This window comes from Apis cerana, linkage group LG3 (genome assembly GCF_029169275.1).
Source record: "Apis cerana isolate GH-2021 linkage group LG3, AcerK_1.0, whole genome shotgun sequence".
Lineage (NCBI taxonomy): Eukaryota > Metazoa > Arthropoda > Insecta > Hymenoptera > Apidae > Apis > Apis cerana.
In genome coordinates, this window is record NC_083854.1 from 6,278,631 (window position 1) to 6,301,889 (window position 23,259).

The 23,259-nt window shown below is 31.7% G+C and overlaps 6 protein-coding genes across 11 annotated transcripts; 4 read left to right on the forward strand and 2 right to left on the reverse strand.

Moving 5' to 3' along the window:
* Positions 1-352: 352 nt before the first annotated feature.
* LOC107997265 (cGMP-dependent protein kinase 1) lies at positions 353-3,617 on the forward strand. Its single transcript, XM_017055720.3, has 11 exons — positions 353-683; positions 760-902; positions 965-1,102; positions 1,180-1,349; positions 1,416-1,660; positions 1,744-2,058; positions 2,248-2,479; positions 2,548-2,654; positions 2,729-2,968; positions 3,026-3,092; positions 3,175-3,617. Exons 1-11 carry the CDS (start codon positions 514-516, stop codon positions 3,268-3,270), a joined length of 1,923 nt encoding a protein of 640 aa, XP_016911209.2. The 5' UTR covers positions 353-513; the 3' UTR covers positions 3,271-3,617.
* Positions 3,618-3,782: 165 nt separating this feature from the next.
* LOC107997300 (zinc finger protein 708-like) lies at positions 3,783-7,589 on the forward strand. The gene has a single exon (XM_017055784.3). The coding sequence runs from the start codon at positions 4,215-4,217 to the stop codon at positions 7,017-7,019; it is 2,805 nt and encodes a 934-aa protein (XP_016911273.2). The 5' UTR covers positions 3,783-4,214; the 3' UTR covers positions 7,020-7,589.
* A 101-nt stretch (positions 7,590-7,690) lies between these two features.
* On the forward strand, positions 7,691-23,199 carry LOC107997297 (ribonuclease P protein subunit p25-like protein). Of its 2 annotated transcripts, none has more exons than XM_017055782.3 (5): positions 7,691-7,832; positions 22,270-22,380; positions 22,464-22,642; positions 22,711-22,821; positions 22,897-23,199. In XM_017055782.3, the coding sequence occupies exons 2-5, from the start codon at positions 22,270-22,272 to the stop codon at positions 23,114-23,116; spliced, it is 621 nt and encodes a 206-aa protein (XP_016911271.1). In that variant the 5' UTR covers positions 7,691-7,832; the 3' UTR covers positions 23,117-23,199. The 2 variants fall into 2 exon arrangements, with proteins under 2 accessions (XP_016911271.1, XP_061928506.1); XM_062072522.1 differs by lacking the exon at positions 7,691-7,832 and adding an exon at positions 10,265-10,569.
* LOC107997298 (peptidyl-prolyl cis-trans isomerase H) lies at positions 7,828-8,993 on the forward strand. The gene has a single exon (XM_017055783.3). The coding sequence runs from the start codon at positions 8,347-8,349 to the stop codon at positions 8,899-8,901; it is 555 nt and encodes a 184-aa protein (XP_016911272.1). The 5' UTR covers positions 7,828-8,346; the 3' UTR covers positions 8,902-8,993.
* On the reverse strand, positions 9,770-12,894 carry LOC107997296 (tyrosine decarboxylase-like). The gene is made up of 3 exons (XM_017055781.3): positions 12,188-12,894; positions 10,435-11,891; positions 9,770-10,337 (listed from the first exon to the last, which is right to left on the reverse strand). Exons 1-3 carry the CDS (start codon positions 12,386-12,388, stop codon positions 10,331-10,333), a joined length of 1,665 nt encoding a protein of 554 aa, XP_016911270.1. The 5' UTR covers positions 12,389-12,894; the 3' UTR covers positions 9,770-10,330.
* Positions 13,665-20,766, reverse strand: LOC107997295 (aromatic-L-amino-acid decarboxylase-like). 5 transcript variants are annotated; one of them, XM_017055777.3, is made up of 14 exons: positions 19,011-20,766; positions 18,637-18,864; positions 18,406-18,519; positions 18,155-18,206; positions 17,993-18,063; positions 17,667-17,909; positions 17,408-17,533; positions 17,090-17,328; positions 16,837-17,011; positions 16,589-16,754; positions 16,453-16,505; positions 16,165-16,361; positions 16,011-16,103; positions 13,665-15,902 (listed from the first exon to the last, which is right to left on the reverse strand). In XM_017055777.3, exons 2-14 carry the CDS (start codon positions 18,835-18,837, stop codon positions 15,764-15,766), a joined length of 1,869 nt encoding a protein of 622 aa, XP_016911266.1. In that variant the 5' UTR covers positions 18,838-18,864; positions 19,011-20,766; the 3' UTR covers positions 13,665-15,763. The 5 variants fall into 5 exon arrangements, with proteins under 5 accessions (XP_016911266.1, XP_016911267.1, XP_061928484.1 ...); XM_017055778.3 differs by having other exon boundaries at positions 13,666-15,902; positions 19,241-20,766; XM_062072500.1 differs by having other exon boundaries at positions 13,666-15,902; positions 16,011-16,088; positions 19,241-20,763.
* Positions 23,200-23,259: the final 60 nt, after the last annotated feature.

Below are 23,259 nucleotides of genomic sequence, written 5' to 3' on the forward strand. Positions count from 1 at the left end.
CATAAATTGTTAAATTGTTATATATTAATATCTAATATTCATACCTATTAATTTTATATCTATTTTTATATCTATTTATTCATATTTCTCAATTTATTAAATTTCAGTATGTACATCTATGAATATTATCTTGAATTAATAAAAATGGATTAATATACAATACTATCAAATGATTGAATAATTTATAGATTGATTTATATAAATACTCCTTGGAAAAAATGTATTGATTTGATAAATCTTTGATAACATTATATTTATGAAACATATCTGTTAAGGACATTTGCTGATGGATTAAGATTGCAATCGTAAAAGATAAGATCAATCAATTTAGTTATTTCTGCTATTCTTTAAATCAGCCAATAAAACTACGTTAAAATCGATACGATAAGATCAATCAATTTAGTCATTTCTGTTATTTTCTAAATCAGTCAATAATTTACGTGTTATTTATTCGATCTACGAATAAACTACGTTAAAAAATTTTATTAAACGTGAATTTAAAGAAATTTAGCAATGCTAAATTTTCTATGCTTAGCGTGTACCAAATGTAATCTCATCGAACCACAACAATGTGATTCTAATATGTATTATCGAGACTTGTCCTATAACAGAAAACATAATGTAATTGGCGAGGTGAACGTGTCCTTCGGTATACCGATTAAAGTTTTCGAGAAAGATGAAAAGTGAATTAAAAATTTTAAATTGTTCAACAATCATTTCTGATTTCTCAAATATATTCATATTTAATATAACTTTTAGAACGAGGAACCTGATCAAAAACGCGATTTTAAACAACGAATTCCTCAAAAACTTCAACGAATCGCAGATAGAAATATTCATTTCAGTAATGTATCCAAAAAAAGTAAAAGCTAATACACGAATTATTCAAGAAGGTGAAACCGGTAAGTAATTATTTTTAATAAATGCCGAAATATTAATCATTATAAATTAATCAATGTAATAGGATCCCATTTGTACGTTTCGGAAGAGGGAACATTTAAAATTTGTATGAACAATATATATCACGAAAATTTTGGCCCTGGTGTCGCTTTCGGAGAATTGGCCTTATTGTACAACACAAAAAGATTGTGTTCTATCGATGGTATTGGAATAATTCGAAATATTTTATATTAAAATCACGGAAGTATCTATTATAATTGTTTTCGTTTGTTCCTTCAGCATGTACGGATGGAAAACTTTGGGTGATGGAGAGGCAAATATTTCAAACAATAATGTTAAAAAATAACGAGGAAACCATGGAGTATAATTTGAACATTGTCCGTCAGATTGAAATATTCAAGGATTTTCCAGATGAAGTTCTTCTAAAAATATGTGATTTGATAATAGTGGTGCGTGTAAGGTTCAAATTATGATAACTTCAAATTATTAAAAACACTGTTTTTGTGTTGCTTAAGGAATTTTATCCTGCGAATTCATACATAATTCGAGAAGGAGATCAAGGGAATAAATTTTATATTATACAAGGTGGCCATGTAAAAATTACGAAAAATAAATCAAATAATAAGGAAGAGGAACTGATGATTCTCGAGAAGGGTGACTATTTTGGTGAAAAAGCATTATATGGCAATAGTGAATCTTATCGACAAGCGAACGCTATTGCATTGTCTCCTGGAGTAGAATGTTATACTATCGAGAAAGAGTAAATTATGCGATTAATTTAAGAATTTGTCGGATGACTTTTTAGTGCTTCTCTATTTATGTAAAGTTTATGTTCGATTTTAGAGCATTTCTAGATTACCTTGGCGGAATGGAATCAATCAAAAATAAGAAATGGCATACATATGAGAAATTGATTATGCCAGATAATTGGAATAAGAAATTTGAGAAATTAACTTTGTCCGATTTAGAATCTGAAGGAACAATTGGAGTTGGTAGCTTCGGCAGAGTAGAATTGGTCGTTGTGAAATCGTTAATGTCTAATTTTAGCTTCGCTAGAAAAAAAGTGAAAAAACATATGATCACAAAAGGTGGCTTTCAGACAATGATTTATAATGAAAAAAATAATCTAAAAATATGTGATTCACCATTTATCTGCAAGTAAATTAATGATTTTAATTCCTTAAATTTTTTTTCAAAATATAATACATAAAATAGAAAATTTAGAACCAAAAAAAGTTTAATGATTCTTTGATTTAATATAGAATTTAAAAAATTTATCTTCAAATCATATATTATATTTTAAATTCATTATATATTAAATAAAATACAATACTAAATTCTTTGTAGATTATACAAGACTTTTAAAGATAAGAAATATCTTTACTTTTTAATGGAAGTGGGTTTAGGCGGAGATTTAAGGACAGCTTTATTCAGACATGGTCAATACAATAATTCGACGAGTCAATTTATTATCGCTTGCATCGTAGAAGGTGTTCATTATCTCCATTCATTGGGTATCGTTCATAGAGATTTAAAACCTGAAAACATTGTAATCAACAGTCTAGGATATGTTAAACTTGTATGTTCTTCTATTTTAATTTAATTTAATATTAATAAATTCATCCAATAATTCAATATCCTTTACAGATTGACTTTGGATCTACTAAAAAAATAAATGGTTATAAAACAAACACTTTTGTAGGTACATTAGAATATTTGGCTCCAGAAATCATTCAAAGTAAACATTACAATCAGTATGTATTCTCATGGTCAATTAAATTTTTATTAAATCTGAAATAAATTCAAATAACTTTTTTTAACGATAAAGAGCTGTAGATTATTGGGCACTTGGAATTGTGACATACGAAATATTACTAAATAAAACACCTTTTCAAGCTATAAATGATTTAGAAATATGTAACAACATTATTCGTGGTTTTAATGATAAATATTTTTCGTCTGTTATAAAAAGTGCAGGAAAGGATTTTATTAAATCTTTATTGCAAAATAATCCACTTAACAGACTTGGTTGTCTACAAAATGGTGTTGCCGATATTCGTAATCATAAGTATGTATTTATCAATTTGTATATATTTATTTCTACTCATTCATTTTTTAATTGTAGGTGGTTTAATTTCTTTAATTGGCAAGACTTACAGAATCAAAAAATGTCTTCTCCTATTGTACCAACGGTAAGAATTTATCAGAACTTTATGTAACTTTATTTTTTTAAAATAGTTTTATCTTAACCTCATTAATCTAATTCATTCATAGATAAAAAATCATCTCGATAGAAGAAATTTTGATAGTTATCCTCCTGATCACACACAAGTATTAACTGATTTTTCCGATTGGGATACTAATTTCTAAAAAATTTTATTGTTAATTTATCTTATTATTATATTAAATAATTAATTGTAAATTACTACTCATTACAAGATACATATTATATATTATAGCTTACTCCTTATTTTATAATGATATTAAAAATATACTTTTATATTATAAATACTTTAAATCGAAAATATAAAAATATATATATCTTATAAAGATTTTTTTAATATATAATAATATATTTTTATGAAATATAAAAAAAATATAAAAAAAATACCTTGTATATCCGAATCATAGATTCTAAATTAACCAAATGTAAACAATATAATAAATATTATGTACAGATTAGATTTATTAAACAAGACTATGCTTATGTTTATAAAGTTGTATATAAAGTTCGATTAACAATATAATCATTTCATAGATAGTAAGTATAATATTCAAAATAAATACTTGAATTGTAAATACAGTTCATCGGTCCCTCAAATATAAAAATTTTAACTTGGTATTGCGCAAAGAACGCCGTCAACTTCAGGTGGCGCACGATTTGCTGCTGCACTCCTGTGCAAATAACCTTGTTACACCATCGTTCGAATGGTGAATTTACAAATTTACATAATAAATAAATCAAGAGTGATAAAATATATTATTAGATATGCTGTGTTACACGAATAATTTACATACCATAAAATTATAATAAATATAATTTCATTTGTAATCAATAAATATAAGATTCAACAATACGTAGTACTGAATTATAGTGCGAAAAAGAAAAACATATATTATATTTTTTTAATAATAATATATGCAAATAACAACAATGTAACGTGAATAATTGTTTGTAATGTATTTATATATGTTTATAAGTACCGCTTGGTTATTAATGGTGACAGGACCTAACTTAACATGAGGTGAAACTAGGTCCATAAAAATTTCACTTATTAATATCACTTATCAATAATTTATAAAAATAATACGTAATGGAAGCTCATGAGAATGAGCAGTATGTTACATTTCCCCTTTCAGGGGTTCATGATGATATGCAAGATAACATTATATCTCATGAAGAAATATGCGAACCAGTTGACGAATGTGTTCTTCAAGAAGGACTCACTGAAGTATCTGTCACAGATGTTAATTCTGGTATTACAGAAGCACAAGTTGCAGTTGAGATTTTAGCAGAACATTCTGATGAGGAAGATGAAAATCGTGTAGTATATCCTATATATATTAAACAAGAAGAGCAACAACAATATACATCTGGAGATGATGAATCAATGGCTGTGGAAGCTCTTCGGCAACTTGGAGGTATGTATCCTTGTTTTGAAGACAAAAAAATATGTTGTGCAAATTGTGGAAACCTTTTTACACAAGATGAAATGACAAAACATCATACTAGTTGTTTTGCTAATAAATTATCATGTATTACTTGTGGAGAAAGATTTGAAAGAAAAATAGATTTGAACAATCATATAGTTTGTCATCAAGTAGATCGTCCACATGCTTGTAGAACTTGTGGAAATTTGTTCCGTTCAAAAAATAATTTAAGATGTCATATGTTACAAGTACATCAAGTAGAAAGACCTCACAAGTGCACTATATGTGGAGCAGATTTTCAGAGGCCTTCTAGTTTATCTAATCATATGAAAATTCATACATATGTTGCTGGCCGTGCTATTATGCAATCACAGGGTAATAATATGTCACAATCTGAAGAAACATTTAGGAAGTGGCCTGAAAATGTGACAGAATCTCAAAATAATCAAGTACCATCTTCATCTGTACAAACTCTGCAAAACTATGATACAGTTCAATGGTCAGTTCCATCTTATAATTTTCAAAATGATCAAACTGTTAATACAATATCTAATCCTGAAGAAAAAATAGATACTTTACATGAATTTACTGTACTGCCAAATGGAGAAGTCACACAATTTGAATATACACAACAAAATAATATAAATAATCAAGTTAATCAGCAATATAATATTTCAATAAATTCATTTAATAATTCTGATACAATGATAAAAGTTGAAACTTTATCATATAATAGTGAAAATAGAAAAAATTACATAGAAGTTGAAACAAATGGTACAAAACAACATATTTGTAGACATTGTGGAATTAGTTTCTCTCGTGCAACAGCACTTGTATCTCATGAAAAAATTCATGCATCTAAAAATTGGAATATGCCAATTGAATGTGAATATTGTGATAAACAATTTCAAGATGGTAATCATTTAGCAACTCATCAAACAACTTGTGCAAAAAAACTGATGCAAAATAATATAGAACAAGGTACACATAATACTAAATGGGGTAAACATGCATGTTCTGAATGTGGGAAGAAATTTACTACTAAACAAAAAATGTTTAGACACCAGTGGATTCATAGAAAGAAAACACATTCTTGTGAAGTATGTGGATCTCAATTTGAAAAACAAAATGAATTGGATGAACACAGATTATCAGCACATCCTGGTGATTCTCCATTTACTTGTACTGAATGTGGTAAGAGTTTTGTATCACGTCAAGGATTATGGGAACATGGTAGAACACATGCTGGAAGTCCTGCACATTTTCATTGTGATACATGTTCTAAAACATTTTCATCAAGACAAGGATATTTGATACATCATAGAACTCATACTGGGGAAAGACCATATGGTTGTAAGTTTTGTTGGAAAGCTTTTAGAGATGGTGGAACATTAAGAAAACACGAACGCATTCACACAGGAGAAAGACCTCATGTTTGTCCTTTGTGTTCAAGAGCATTTAATCAAAAAGTTGTTTTGAGAGAACATGTTCGATGGGTTCATGCAGCAGGAAAGAATGAAACTGAAGTAACTGGACCTCCTTTCTCATGTCCTATATGTGGTGCTGTAAATCAAGATCGAGATGAATTATGTGCACATATTGTCAAACATTCTGATCAAATGATAGCAGAAGCAAAAGCTAAAACAAATAATAATGCTCCAAAAGTCAAACCAGTTAAAAAAAAATCAAAAATATCAGCAGGTACAAGTTTACAAAGAAAACAAGGATCTGGAAATTGTATAATTCCTAAATCAGAAGAAAATGAAGCACTTTTGTCTATTACAAAAACAGATAAATCAGATGAACAAATTTTAAATAAAAAACAAAATAATGCTTTCCTTGTAGTTACTACAGAAAAACGCAATGAAAATTATATTGCAATATCTGAACTTAAATCTGAAAATGTGCAATTATTAGTTGATGAAAAACAAGATGAAAATATACATATTTCACAATCTGATCATACTCATAGAAAATCTTTAAATATAATTGCTATGGATAAGCAAAACAATACAATCCATATAACTTCTACAGAGCAAAAAAGAAATGTACTTCATCCTGCAAGCAGTCATGATGAAATAACTGCAATGCATTTAATACAAACTTCAAAGCAAACTAATACTTTACATTTAATCTCAAAACAAAATGAATCATTACCTGTTTTAACATTAGCAAATCCTGAGAGTCATGAAAATTTTTCCAGTCAAATCGCACAAATAAGTAATAATGACTTACCTATGAATATGGTAACTCATCATTCAACTAGACAAAATCAAGATATTAAAAATCATAATGAAGTTGGGCAAGAATCATTAATACAAGAAGGAGCATCCCAAACAGCGGTAATACAGGTTGTACAATATCATCAACAAGATAGTGATGATGGAGAAGACTTAGTTTGTGGTATATGTGGAGAAGATTTTAATGATAAAAATGTGTTGATGGAACATGTAAAAATTCACATATAATAATTGTTACTTTATCCAAGTTTGTGATATTCTTATGCTATTAATGTGGCTATGTAGAAAATAACAAATTCAAACATTTCTTATGTTCTTAAAGAAAAGAAATGTTAAATATTATATAACTATTTAAATATTGTTTCCAATAGTAGTAGTAAACGCACCAATTTTCTATGTGTCTTACAAATGCACTGTATAAAAAAAAACAGGGAATTTCAATGATATTTATATATTTTTAATTAATTTGTTTTTGTTTCACTGAAATGCTTTTACACATTTAGGTCATACACTATATATATGGTGAAATAATGTACATCTTTTAAAATAAAATATAGATAAAGATTTATGTAATAAATGAAGCACATTACTCATGAATTTTTTCTTAAAGATGTAAAATTATAAAATTCTTTATAAAAAATAATCTTAGAATTATATAAATCTGCTTTTAATAATTATTTAATCTTGAATTCATGTATCATTTTACAATACGTAAATTATAATTGGATAAAATGATATTTAAAATGTAGAATGTGAAGTGCAATGAGAAAATAAAGTACATTTTATTTTCTACATTCATTTTATATTAAAATACTTTTCTTTAATATTAAATTTTTCCTTCATTTTTCATGTTTATATTACTGCATACTTTGTTAATATAGTTAAAGATTACGTTTGTCACGTGTTGTTGCCGGAACGAAATACGAGTGCGCGTTATTTTATGAAATAAACAATCGTAATTTACAATTATATTTTGTATCATTAAGTAATGTGTGTTATGTGATTTCAATAATTCTACATTAAATTTTAAAGACAAAAAAAGTAAGTATTAATATGTTTAAAAAAATAAGAAAAAAAATTTTATTATATGTTAAATTTTATTTATTAGAAAATAGTATTATTTCTATAAAGATTTTTATTATATATCAATATAAATCAACTTTAAAACACATTAATAAAATTCATAATATTTTTTTAAAATTTTCTTATTCGATATTAACCTATACTACAAAATCTTTCTCCCACGTTTATAATCGATCGAAGGAAACGTTTGGAAAATATTTATTACTAAAGTATTTTATATATATAATATAAAAGAATACGTGATAAAAGTATATTATAATTGTGTAAAAATAAATTAATTTAAACATTTTTACATGAAATTAAAATAGAATTTATTTCGGAAATAAATTTTTTAATTCTAAATATTAATGTGAATATTTGTGAATCAAAGAGGTTATGTTGTTGTTGTATCATTTTTATAAACTTATATATAAAGAATATTAGAATAAAATAAAATAAAAATTTTTTAATTTTGTAATCAAAATATACAAATATGCCCACTTGGAATCAAATTCAAGCTCAACTTCGAAATCCAAATAATCCGGTAGTATTTTTCGATGTATCCGTGGGTACTACAGAAATCGGACGAATGATTTTTGAACTCTTTGAAGATGTTTGTCCAAAAACATCGGAAAATTTTCGGCAATTTTGCACTGGAGAATATAGAAAAGACGGTGTACCTTTGGGTTTTAAAGGTGCCATATTTCATAGAGTTATTAAGGATTTCATGATCCAGGGTGGTGATTTTGTAAATGGTGACGGTACTGGAGTCATAAGCATCTATGGTGGCGGAACCTTTCCTGATGAAAATTTCACATTAAAACATGACTCACCTGGATTATTATCCATGGCAAATAGTGGTAAAGATACTAATGGTTGTCAATTTTTCATCACATGTGCCAAGTGTAATTTCTTGGATGGTAAGCATGTTGTTTTTGGAAGAGTTATCGATGGACTTCTAGTTATGAGGAAGGTAGAAAATGTTCCCACAGGGCCAAACAATAAACCAAAAATTCCTGTGACAATATCTCAATGTGGACAAATGTAATGATTTAAATAATTGTAATTTATATTTTTTTATGTAAGTTAGAGATAAAATATGCTTATATAAACAATGTTTCATAATTCTTAAAAATGAAACTATTATTTTCATTAAATACCTCTCTTTTTCCAAATATATTTTTTAATAAATTTTTATGATTTTTTTAATAGATTATAATTATAGTTTAAATTAATAATCATGATTGTAATTATTTACTTCAGGGCTATTTTAATTACCTTCAAGTATTTTATAATATCCTATTAATAGAGATTGGCTATCAAGACTTGCTTATTAATATTTAAAAGCTAAGCATCTTAATCAACAAATCAATAATTTTAATGAACTACAGGTATGATCAAAAAATTCAGATAAAATAAATATAAAATAGAATAAATTGTTATTTTATGAATTTTCAATCTTATTACGTTAAATTTACATACTAAATAAATAATCTACTATATAATCTATATTATATTTTAATGGATAAAAATCTAAATATTTGAAATATTAATGCGACTTACAATTCGGATTACAAAACATTCAAAATTACATGTAATATGCGCGTGTATATATATGGTATGTGTATATGATCTAACATTATAATCATACCAATTAATATAATTTCAACCGTAAATATTAGGTCTTTATTTCGTATCTAATTTGTAATAATCTAAGCAAAAACTTTTTTTTAATATTCGTACATAATTCGTTCATGAAATAATTTGATATTATAACTATTGATAGCCTAAGAGATAATCGATGTACTTAACAATGAATCTTATTTCTATCTAGTTACATATTAATTTTTCTTCCCTTTCTCTCTCTCTCTCTCTCTCTCTCTCTCTCTCTCTCTCTCTCTCTCTCTCTCTCTCTCTCTAATATGAATTATTATATAAGAATCGATAAATTACTTATATTACGTACAATTACTTTTCTTCTATTTATGCGGCACTTATATCATTTTTCATTTGCAAAACTAACATGGTATTTTTACGTATACATATATGAACAATTATTTTCGTCAGCACATAATTTTTTGCATTGGTTGGTTACAGAATACATATGAAAATAAATTCTAATAAGTTGCATTTATATTGCATAAAATCGTATAGAAAGACAAATTCTCAAACGATTTGTCAACTCTTATTAATTTTTAAAATCTATTATCGTTTTAGCCAATATAAATCTAATATCTACATCAGAAACATCTTCGAATATTCTTCATTGACCATTCTCAATTCAAAAATATTCGAAATTTATTTTATCGAATATTAAAAAAATTTTCCTATCGACGTAGCTCAAAAAAAAACTTATTTTTAAATTGTTTCCTAAAAAGCAACGAAATATTCAGGTTGTGATTTCCAAACAGGAACGGCCGATTTTCAGAGGCATATCGCATAAATCATGAATCATCTGGATATCATCATCGGGATCGTCACGACCTGAAACACATTACACCGATCATCATCGTCAGCAGCTCACGGTAATGATAGCAGTTGGTCCCTCCTCTTGGGCACCGTGAGCTGAGGTGCGGTCTACCTGCTGTTGCAAAAAACGTCTTCCTCAATGGTATCGACTTGTGAATTATCATCGACGACCATAATGGGTGTAGCACCATCGTGAAGACTCGACTTCGAGATGGATCTTTTGTAAACATCCCTCGTCACGCTTCTGGTGAAACTGAATTTTCGTACCAACTTTTTATCCAAAGCAGCAGGACTCTTTGGTCCTTTCGCTTTGAACTCATCTTCTGTTCCTTCATAATGAGCGAGCATCACTTCTGTCGCATGTTGCTCGATCACATCCATAGCATAATCGATATCATCATCAGTGGCATTCTCTTTGACTACGCAGAATCTCAAAATATATTTGCCCATCACTCTAGCCGGAATCATGTGAAGTCTGCCGGATGCATTGATATTCGCCAATAATTCCTGATTTATCTCATCGCTTTCCTTCAATCTGAAGCAAACCAAACCTACTCTCACATCATTGGTTATCTCGAATCGCTTATCCCTCTTCATTAGAGTCTCGAATCGTCTTGCCAGCCTAATATGATTTCTTATATACTTTTGTAATCCTGTGATTCCATACGATCTCATCACGAACCATAATTTGAGTGCTCTGAATCGTCTACTCAAAGGTATTCCCCAATGGCGATAGTCGATGGATTCACCGGATCTAGCGTGCTGAAGATACAACGGATTGACGACAAGTGCCGACGTGAGTTTCACTCGGTCACGCACCCAAAGGCAAGAGCAATCAAAATTGACTAGCAACCACTTGTTAGGATTAGTATTGAACGAGTCCGCATGCTCGATGCCGGACATAAATGGCCTCATTTCCGGACAAATGAACGCATTGCCAGCGTAAGCACCATCCACGTGGAGCCAAATATTAGGGTAGAGTTTGCACACAGGTCCGATTTCGACTAAATTATCGAACGCACAGGATCCGGTAGTGCCAAGAGTGGTCGAGACGAAGAATGGCACTAAACCACTTGCCACGTCTTCTCGAATTGCGGATTCCAGTCGCTTACCACGCAGAGAACCTTTCTCGTCCGGTTCCAAGACTCGTAGCTTTACCAAACTGATCATCGCCGCTTTTTCTACGCAGGAATGCGCCTCCGTTGAACAATAAGCGACCAATCGTGGCAAAAAGGCGGAATCTTCGGTGTTCGGGTCTTGCTCCTTCAAAGTTCGAATAGCTTGGGTTCGTGCCGCAAGCATGGTGACTAGAATACACTCAGAAGCGGACCCTTGTATCACTCCACCGCCTTTCGAACTTTTGTGCTCGGCTAGAAATTCCGGTGGAAGGTCTATCGCTTTTGCGTACCAATCCAGAACAATAGTTTCCAGTTCCGTGCAGGCTGGGCTCGCGGCCCAAGAGAAACCTATGCACCCGATTGCGTCGGACAGCATGTCCCCGAGGATCGAGGGAAACGAATTGCCCGCGGGAAAGTAGGCGTGAAAACGTGGATGCTGCCAGTGCGTGATCTGTAAAGCATCGGCGTTCTCTCAGTGTTCTCAAGTTTGATTATTCGGCATTGAATTCGTTTTAAAAAAAAAATTGTTGACGCTATACAGATTTTAACAGATTATCATAAAAGAAATAATATAGGAGAGGTAAAATGATTTTTTTGATAATGGATAAAAATACGTGTAAGCATTGTCACGACCATGAGTTTTTTTCTCTTCTATTTTTTTCGTATTCGCGAATATTATTAACATCGAAAGAGGTCGGAATCAACAAAGGGGGGATCGATAATCGAGTCCACATAGTTGACACTCACCCCGGGCATTATTTTCCTGTCGACGTCCCTTATTATAGCATCCCATGATTCCCCTTTCGCTGGTGCTTCTTTGGGAAGTAGGGGCCTTAAGTAGCCTGGGTCCACGTTCGCCGTCACCCTCTTTCCTTCCAACGTGCGGAGATATTCGCAAATGTACTCGATCATCTCCTTGCCGCGTACTTGAAACTCATCGATGTTCATGATAATTGCTAACTGGAATGCAATTCGAAGGAGAGATGGACTAGTACGTGCCAATGAAACTCATGTTTGATTAAGCACGTTCTCGGTTAAAGCTTGATCGTGACATTTTTCAGCGCCATTTATCGGTATTACAGATGAAATAAACGTCATTCGCAAGCAAAGAAATACGTGGGACGAAATACCTTTTCGTTTATTTTCGTTTGTTTTTTTTTTTTTTTTTTTACTTTTCTATTTTTATTTTTCTTTTCTTTTTTATCTTTTTATCTTTCTTTACTTCTTTCCTTTTATTAAATAATACAGAGTTCTCTTTTCTTCGCAATTATTCCACAGCTCCAATTTGTTTTCTCATTTTTTTTCAATTATCAAAGGAAAAATCAATCTAACTGAATATTCGAATACACTTTTCTATGTATTTTCTATTTGGAAATAATTGTTGTTCAAACTTTTTCAAAACACTTCCACATCGAAGGAAACGCGTAACAGGTTTGTCCCGCGTTTAAACTGAGACTGGTAGCACCTGCCATAGCGCCGTCAGTTTTATGCGCGTCTCCTCTTCGTACATCCCTGCCTCACGCAGATAAAATTAAGGCGGAGCTTCAGTGATCGTAAAAAATAATAATTTACCTGTTTCGTTATAGATTACGACACTATAGTTTCGTATCGTATCGTTTGTTACGCAAACGCTTGCTCAAAAAAAAATCACACCCCCTTCGAAACTTTTCATAAACCCTTAAAATTCGTCATACTTCCGATGAACTAACTAAATTTAGTAACATTTTTTTCCACCCTCTGTATGACGTGATAATTCATTCTTTTTCTTAATCACATACACACGCATATACTATATTTATATCTTTTTGATACAAAAATTATTCTTTAAAAAAAAAAAAATTAGCAATTTAAAAAACTCTTTGAAAGAAATTATTTAATCACAAAATACAATTTCGTATATTTATATGAGAAAATCAAAAAAAAAATTTGATATAACGTTTTTTTTATTGGAATCTTTGTTTTCGAGAAAATTAATATAGAAAGTTATTTAATAACAGAAGAAAATAAAATTATATTTAATTACATTGCAATTTTGTTCACATTTATTTATTATTTTTATCAAAAATAAATTTTTTTATTTATAAATAATAGTAGTTAATCGAAAACATTTATATAAATTTTTTTAATTTTTGTTATCGATTGTTTCTATTTAAATTTAAGTATTTATATAATAATTTATATAATATTTATATAATAATAATACAATTAAAAATACTGTAATCATTTAAATTACTTCTTAAACTTAAATCTTTTAAATTTTTTGCAAATCTTTTGCTTCAAAATTCAAAAATAACATATTTGAATTTTTAAATCAATTTTTAGACGAAAAGATACTATTACTAATTATTTCTTTATTATTATTTTTTTTATTATACATTATCTTAATATAATACTTTAATATCTCGTTAAATAAAAAAAAAATCTTTCATATATCGATCACTTCATGAAAATTACTTTGAAAATAAAAATATCAATTCTCATTCCGGCAAAGGATCATTGCGAGATCGATTCCGAAAATCTGAACGAAAATTCGCAAGAAGGGTGGTCGACATCAATGATGATATATCGAGGGGGTCGCTGCTTGAATAAGCCAGCATGTTGTCGATGATGCACGGGGAGTAAACTCACCCCCTCCCCCGTTTATAAATAGACGTTTACTCTTCACCTACATTTACAATATCCCATAGAAACAGTGACAGGTCACCGCTCAATCTTTGTAACACACACACACATGCAGACACATGGCGAACACCATTTTCTCTTTTGCCGCCACCTTCACGCATGATCTGCTCACGTCCGACGTTTTCGAATTGGATTTCTCGATCGAGGGTGTCGAAACGATTGCCATCCACTACGAATTAATTAATTCCACCAACAATCTCCTTTTTTCCGCCGAGCATTGCGCATTTCCTCCTTGTCTCACATAAACTCGAGACGAGTTATCGATACGAAAGACGTTGTGTACGAAACGATTAGAAAATTATGGATTATTTCTGATCAACAATCGAATCAATAAAAGATGAAATTATTTATTCGAAATTTTTCTTCTCGAAATTCTTAAAAGTCGAAGTTTTTTTTCTCTTTATCATTAAAAAAAGAAATTTTTGATATTTATGATATTCATTAATCACACTTTATCTCCCAATATTCGATCAATATTCATCTTGGAAATTTCTCTATTAATTTGCAACATTGTATGCAAGGGAAAATGAAATTTACCAAGTATATTTTAATTACCAATATTCTGGCAATGATCGACATTATCGATTATTTGCCCTTCTCTTCTCACGCATTTCTGCTTGACGTTGTATTTTTTCTTTTTCTTTTTTTTTTTTTTTTGAGAGGGAATGGCCGATCACATATTCGATTAGAATCGTGTATTCAACGCTTCTGCTTCCGGAACGAGACATCGTCGTTTGCGCAAACGAGCTTTACCAAAACGGAATCGAAACGAAATTGAATAAATGTCATATTTAGCCGGAGGAAGAGAAAGAGAGAGAAAGAAAAAAAACGATATTCAAGCAAACTGGGCGGTCCAGGTGCATCGGCTCACCCTCAGTGACCCCAACCTTTTCGATCGAATAACGAACAGCACTTTATGACTTTTTTTCGATATTCCCGAGGCACGAGTTTCCGTCTCATATTTTTTATTCTAACTCCTTCCCCTACTCGGCCCAATTTACGGATTATATCTCCGTAAACGACAGAAAACGATTGCATTTCGAGATGATGGTGAATAATTGGGACGTTGATTATTTTACTTCTGAAATTTTTTTTTTCTTTTTTCTTTTTTTTTTTTTTCTTTTTTTTTTTACTATGTCGATGTATGCACGCTTTATATATCATATATGTAAGTACATTTTAATAGAATAATATGTTACATATGTAGCGTGTTCCGCATGGTGGTAACGCGTCTCTGTCGCGATCCAAAGAGAGCAGACTTATATAAACAGATCGATAAGCAAGTAAAGAAGATGTACTTATATTTATCGAGCGCTTCTTTCAGTCGAGAATGCGAATCTTGCAACTACTTGCGCACAATTCCGAAAAAGTGACTGAAACAAAACAAAAAGGTGGCAATGGGATTACAATCTAATCGGGTCGTCGATCGATTTCGAGTGTGTCTTCCTCCGTTCGCTGAGCAATTTTAAGAGAATTTTTAGATGTATCGTCTACCATTCTTCGTTTCGTCATTTTTAAATTCCTTTTTTTTTGTCGATTTTGTCGACGGTGTCCGTTCATCGTTTTAATTCTTCGTTTTCTACAGATACACCTTTTGGGGAAAAGTTTAGAAAAAGACAATTGGGATAAACGCGAGATATTTTACGCCCTTCCGTTTGGTGATCTTCCGCGGGACGGCGAGGCGGATGGCGATGGATCCGGGCTGCACCCGTTGCTGCTACCGCGACGACTTCCGGTACCGCTCGCTTTCAAGCGAACCATAGTGTCCAGATGACGAAATCTGAAATTATTTTCCAAACATATCGAATCAACGTTCTATCTCCTAATTATAGGAAAATTTTTTTAAATGTATAATCTCTTTTATCGAGAATATTTAAAAAAAAAATACCTAAGTGATAATTCACTGGTATCAGCAGCATCTTTCGCCTGCATCAAATACGCGAGCGGCCAGGATATCCACGAACGTCTGGCATCAAACATGCTAAATCAGTGATTTTGCAAGATTTCTGTAATTCATCGGTATGGATATATTCATTTCTTACGTTGTGGAATGAGGATTCGAGCCAATACCACCGATCGTCGCTTGGGTATCCAATTTCGCCCCTGTCCTGTTCGGTGTCTTCGTGAATCCCGGTTGAATCGCAGGATCAGACACCATTCGAACGAAGAACGATCTTCTTTGCTCCAAAGTGGCTTTCCTTTTCTTCTCGCGAATATCTGCCAATTCGTCCATAACATCCTACGAAAAAAAGATAAATGTATGAATAATATTTATGAAGAACATCTATATTAATTGAAATAAAATTCCAATTAAGAAATTTTCGGATTACCTTGGACTCTAATAATTCGGCCAGATAATCCGTTATAATACTCCACGCCGTGTCTATAAAATATAAAAATAAAAAATTGAGGAATGAGAACGTGCAAAAGGTACCATTATAAATGGAGATAATATGATCGGCTCACCAACGTCAGAAGCAGTGGCATTCGGCGCGGCGAGCGCGAAACGAATCGTGAACCGTTGATTCACTCTTGCTGGGACCATGTGCAACTTTCCAGAATCATTGATGGTGCTAAGCAGTTTCTGATTCAGTTTGTCGGAACCTTTCGCGCGGAAACAGACCAATCCCAACTGAAACGGTTTAATACAATTTAAAAACTTGCCAACTTCTCTGAGAGTCTCCCACCTTATCTGTGTCTGATTACACACTCACCACAACTTCGTTACAAAGTTCGAATCTCGTATCCTTCCTAACCAAAGCCTCGAATCTTTTAGCTAGTTGCACGTGATTTCGAATGTAGGCCTGTAAACCGGATATCCCGTAACTTCTCATCACGAACCACAGTTTCAAGGAACGAAATCGTCGGCTAAGGGGTATGCTCCAATGCCTAGTGGAAACGAGCTACGTGAATTCATTCTCTTTCCTTTGATTTGGGATTAAACATCGATGAATATCTCGATAATACCTGTAATCGATAGCTGTATCCGCGTGAGTGTGCTGGAGATAAAGAGGATCGACGACCAGCGCGCTGGTCAATTTGAATCTATCCCGGACCCATAGACAGGAACAATCGAAGTTCGTCAATAGAAATTTATTCGTATTGGTGTTGAAAGAATCCGCGTACTCGATACCAGCCATCAGGTACTTCAATTCCGGACAAATGAAAGAATTACCCGCGTAAGCTGCATCGACGTGCAACCACACCTGAAAAAGAGCGATGAAAGAACAATTTTGAAATCGAGGATGTTCGAGGATATCGTTCGAAAATTGTCCATCAGCTTACGCCTGGATATTTTTTACAAACTGGACCGATTTCTTTGAGATTGTCGAAGGAGCAACAAGCAGTCGTGCCTAAAGTGGTGGAAACGAAGAAGGGGATGTATCCTTCGGCTGTGTCAGCTTCGATTGCCTTGATAGAAAAGAATGATCGATGATCGAATGTAAAATTGTTTTAATCGAAGTAAAATAAGATATTGTACAAAAAGAAAAAATATTTTTAACGAAATGAAATAATATGAGAGAGAGAGAGAAAAAAATTATACCTGACGCAAAGTTTCACCACGTAAAACACTTTTATCGTCAGGTTCTAAAATTCTCAGTTTCACGAAACAAATCATTGCATCCTTTTCGACGGAGCTGTGACTTTCACGACTGCAGTAAGCCATCAACTTTCCAAGAAGAGCAGTTTCGTCCAAGTGTGCATGTGCAGTCGATTCTTTCAACCTTGCAATTGCTTGCGCCCTCGCTGCTAGCATACATACTAAAATACACTCTGAAGCTGATCCCTAATAATTCATTTATCGTGATTAAATTTATAGAAGGTATTTATATTGAATAAAATTTTTATAATCAGAAATAGAAATATTACTTGTATCACGCCACCTCCTTTGCTACCAGGACTGAAATAAAGGAAATCCGTCGGTAGACCAATAGCTTTCCCTGAAATTTATTTAGATAAACTCGTTGATAGCTCGTCCTCTGATATTTAATATATATTGAAACGACATTTAATGGGTTAATATTGAATTACCGAACCAATCGCAGACTATCGTCTCGAGCTCGGTGCAGGCTGGACTGGCAGCCTGGAACAAATAAGATATCGAAAAATTATGAGATGATTGAACAAACATTTGATCGATCTGTCAAATCTGTAACCTCGTGTTTCTAATCTTCGCAAGAAGATCGAATTTGTGTGTGTGTGTGTTTGTGTATATTAGATGAAAATATCTTCTGAATATCTTCTGAAAATTAATATTTTAAAAAAAAAAAAAAGAAGCTTACCCATGAAAATCCTATACAACCTATTGCGTCCGATAACATATCACCAAGAATCGATGGAAAGGAATTTCCGGCTGGGAAATACGCGTGAAATCTCGGATGTTGCCAATGAGTAATCTATAAATATTTTTTTTTCTTATTTTTATCCAATTTATTACACTTTATCTTCTTTCTCTTGATCGTTTAGAATTAAAGGAGAAAGATGTAGAAAGATAATTTTTCCTTTTCACTTACACCAGGCATAATCTTCGATTCGACGTCCCTCATAATGTCCTCCCAAGGCTCAGGTTGTTGCGGTGCTTCCGATGGTAGGAGGGGTCTCAAATATCCGGGACCAACGTCCGGTGTTACTCTCCGATTGTGAATATTGCTCATGAACTCGCATATATATTCCACCATCTCCTTACCACGCATACGAAACTCTTGAATATCCATGATGATCCGTTCTATTCTCGAAAAAACCTTAAACGCGATGATTTATTTTTCACAATTATCACAGGTCTCTTCTACTTTCTATCTCCCTCGATACCTTTCTCAATTAATCTTAATAACATCAAATCACAAATTTCTATATTCTATTAATATTTTTTTTTCCGTTCGTATATTACCTATATTAGTTGTCGAACGCAACACGATGAACAAAAATAATTAATTCGAGAAAGTTAATAAATCCATAATCGTATTTGTTTTCCCCCGCACAGGCACTATAGCTTCGTTAGAAATTTATAAACTTAAAAATTAGCCCAATTACCGTACGAAAAGTTGGTTTAAATTTCACTTTTTCTCACAACAAACGAGATGACTTTGACGAAATTTCGTGGTATCCCACGCGCCCTACCTGTTGCTACAACTATGGAAGAAATCGAAGAGTCCAACCGGTGCACGTTGAATGAGCCACGACCGAGCAATCCCGAGTTTCGCTTACCACCTCGGATATATCGAGGATCCAGAGAGCGAGGATTCTTCGACTCCTGCGCAAACGCGCGTCTTTGCGTAAAATCTTCTTCGCGGATCCTCGAAAAAAAACGAACAGGAGAGATAGATGGATCTATATAAAATTCGAGAGACAATTTCCGGAACCAAAAAACGATCGAAATAGACACGTCACAATATCGAAATTGCTTCGTTCAAGTTGTAGATCTTTGCTGTTCGCCGTTTTCCAGTTGATTTCAACCAACGATGATAATTGCATGACTTTCTTCTTGAGTATCTTTTTATATTCTTTTGACCGTTGAACATGCAATATTTGTTGTTGTTCAATTAGATATGAGATTCGAAGAAAATACTTCTAAGATAGAAGTAAGACAACAAGAAATCAATGTCTAAAAACGGATATCCTCGGATATGATGATAAATTTTCCAGAAATTGATGTCGTAGCAATGATACTTCATAATTTACTATCGCATCAATAATTTTCGAATGAATAGTTTATGTAATATGTATATTATCTATGCGAGAAAGGTAAACTTTCTTGGTAAAACGATAAGTTCTAAAGTATAGACACGTTGTTGAAGAATACATTATTTGCAAGTTGGTCGAATTCGTAAAAGGTCGAACAATAAGAAAAGGGTGAAATTTTTCATGATGATAAAATTGATTCCAGGTCGATCGAATTGGAAATATTCATAAAATAGTTGGAGGAAACGGATGGAACAGAATTCTGCACGTTAGAAGGAGGAAAACTTCTCGAAACGTGGTTCGCTCCGTTCATTCGCGGTGAAAACGTCGAGCGTCTTTGCCATAGAAGGGTTGGCCACTCGAATAAATTGGAAGCCAGGCTCCTAGCACGTGATGGTTTATTACGATGGAAAAAGAGCGCGTAGGCATCGTTAAAAAGATGTCAGACGCAGAATATCGTCCCTCTGGAAATCGAGCTCCGATGGTGCACCAAAAGTGGTCCGAACTCCTTGACCTTTCTCTCGCCAAGCTTTTTGCAATATTCTCACGACACATTAAGAATCTTAATGATGAATCCTATCGGATCGAAATTAAATTCTTTTCTTGATCAAACAAAACGAATCGGAAACAATATATAAGAGTACTCCGACAAGAGACAACATTCGAAACTGATCCACCAATATTGTAAATCGAACAATAGATGATTTGTTTCTATTTCCTTCTACATTTCCTTCTTTTACATTGCCTGACACGAACATGTAATTTAACGACTCAAATGCGACATCCGTGACTATCTGTCTGCGACTACCGACGTGAACGAGCAGTATAATAGGTAACACTAGTTCCAACCGATATAGAGCAAATAACAATTTCTGACGTAGAGAACTAGAGATACTTTCAAGGAATCCAGTTAAATGTTTAATCAAAATCGATTAAGGCGAAGTGTTACTGTTTACTTAACAAATTCGTACCGATTCATACATGAATAATTTTCATATAGGATAAATAGGAACTGGATAAATGAAAGAAATCATAGGGATGTTCGTACGAAAATGCGAAACGAATTGATTAGTAGCCAGTGATGAAAGCACCGGTTTCGCTTGAAATAGGCAAAACGACGACCTTTTAGGGATAAAAACGTTCATAATGCTGGAATGCAGGGGGGAGAGAGTGACAGGGGTGCTTAATAATGCAATATGGCGTCGGGGCGTCGCGGCGCTATGCCGGCTATGCCGCATACCACCACCATATACGCCTACGCCTGCGACCCCCTTACACCCTCCGTGGCTGCCCCCGAGAACAACCAAGAGAAGGGGGGAGGGGATAGGGATGGTACCGTGCAATCGAATGCTGATTGGAAAATATTGATGGGACTTTCCATACGGGAATCATCCCTTAGACCGCTGCTTTTTCCAAGTTTGCTTCGGAATTCCAGAAATTATATTCTCTTATAGTCGAACGCGAATTTTCGATGAACGCCCCATTTTTATATCCGAAGAGAAATTGATATTAATCGACGATCCGATCTGATAATCGATTAGTTTTCGATTAGTTTTGTTATAGGACGAAAATTATTGTGAATGTGCGACTTGTTGTAAATTAAGTTGCGTGATAAATATCATTCTTTAACGAATAATTTTGATATCTTAAAATTATAAAATATTGAAATATTTTTTTATTCAATCAATATATATTATATTGTATATGTAGTATATCAGTATTTTTTTTTAATGTAATATGCAGCGAAATTGTTTAAGTTTAGTCGAAATAATTAGAATAATTAGAATATCAATTGATAAATATATTTATTAAAATTAAAATTTTCATTCTAAAATGACACACTTGTTAAAATTGCAATTATCATGAAAATGATCAATACTCAACTTGTTCGTTTAATTATATTATATTATATTATATATATATTATAAAAATTTATCAATATCAAGAATGTATCGATATAACTTAAAAATATTTCTTCGCAATAATGACATTTATTTTTTGTTTGAAATATAAATAATATTTTATAAAAGTTTTCGTTAAAAGAATAAAATTTAATTGTTCAATAATTAATCTCATCTTTGCATACAAATATTTTACGAAGAATAAATATGCTTTGAGATGGCTTGAGATTAATTATTATATATTAAATAATATAAGTATAGACATTTTATTTCTATGACAGAAAATAAAATTGAATGAAACTGGATAAAGATTTATGTACAAGACTGTACTTATTCGTTCATTCCAAAGTTCCATGAATGGTTCCGAATGTGGCATGCCAAAGAAGTGATGCCTCCGAACTCATGACCTACTGGCAGAGAGATGTGATCTCCTTTTTTCATGATTTAACTTTCCTTAATAATTATCCTTAAAATCATAAGAATCATTGTAAAATTATAATTGCATTTTAGACATTTTTTTTAATTAAATATATTTATTCAATAATTAATAGAAAATTTTTCTTCTAGATGGGTAAATCAAAGTCAAAGAAAAAGAAATGGGTTAAAAATTTAAAATCTGAATCTACAGAATCGGAGATTCCTATACCAAATTTGCCAGAAAAAATCCTTTTAATGCGAGTAAATTTCAAAATGTTTACTAAGATTAACTAATTAATTACTAAGATTCATATTATATTTGTTATTTAATTGAAATTTTCCAGGTAAAAAGTGGTACAAAAATCAGAAATGTTCTTGGATATGCGTTAAAAGAATTCGCAAATTATAATTGTATTGTTTGGACCGCAGCAGGTCATGGTATTGGAAAAGCTATTTCCTGTGCAGAACTTTTCAAAAAGAAACAAGAAGGCCTTCATCAAATCACTAGATTACGTTATGTGGAGTAAGTTATAATAATATATAAAATATATAATAGAATTCATTATTTCTTTATTAATTAAAATGTTGAAGATCGCAGAAATCAAAAGAGGAAAATAAAACTAACGCAAATGTGGAAACTCGTCATGTACCGGAAATACATATTTTTCTCGGAAAGGAAGTAAAAGATATATCCGTACCTGGGTAATAAACTTTTATTTTTAATTTTATTATATATATTATTATATTTTTTATTTTATTTCTGTTATTGAAATTAAGTTATCAAGCACCTGGTGATAATGGACAATTCATAAATAACGAAGATATAAAAAATGGAGGAAAAGAAAAGAAAGAAGAAACTGGTAATAATTTAAGTTGTATTGATGCCGAAGAATTTGCAGCTATGGGTTTGAGAACTGGTCAAAAAAGATCAAAGAAAGAGCATCAAACAGAAGCGCCACCAAAAAAAAATAAAAAAAGAGAAAACGATGATCAATAAAATTAAATTGTATTTTATATAAAATTCTATCAGAAAGATAGAAATATAATTCAAATATAAGAATAAAAATTTATTTCAATAAATTTTATTTTTTCAAATCTTTTTAAATTTTATAAGAATTATAATTTTTATTTTTATCATAT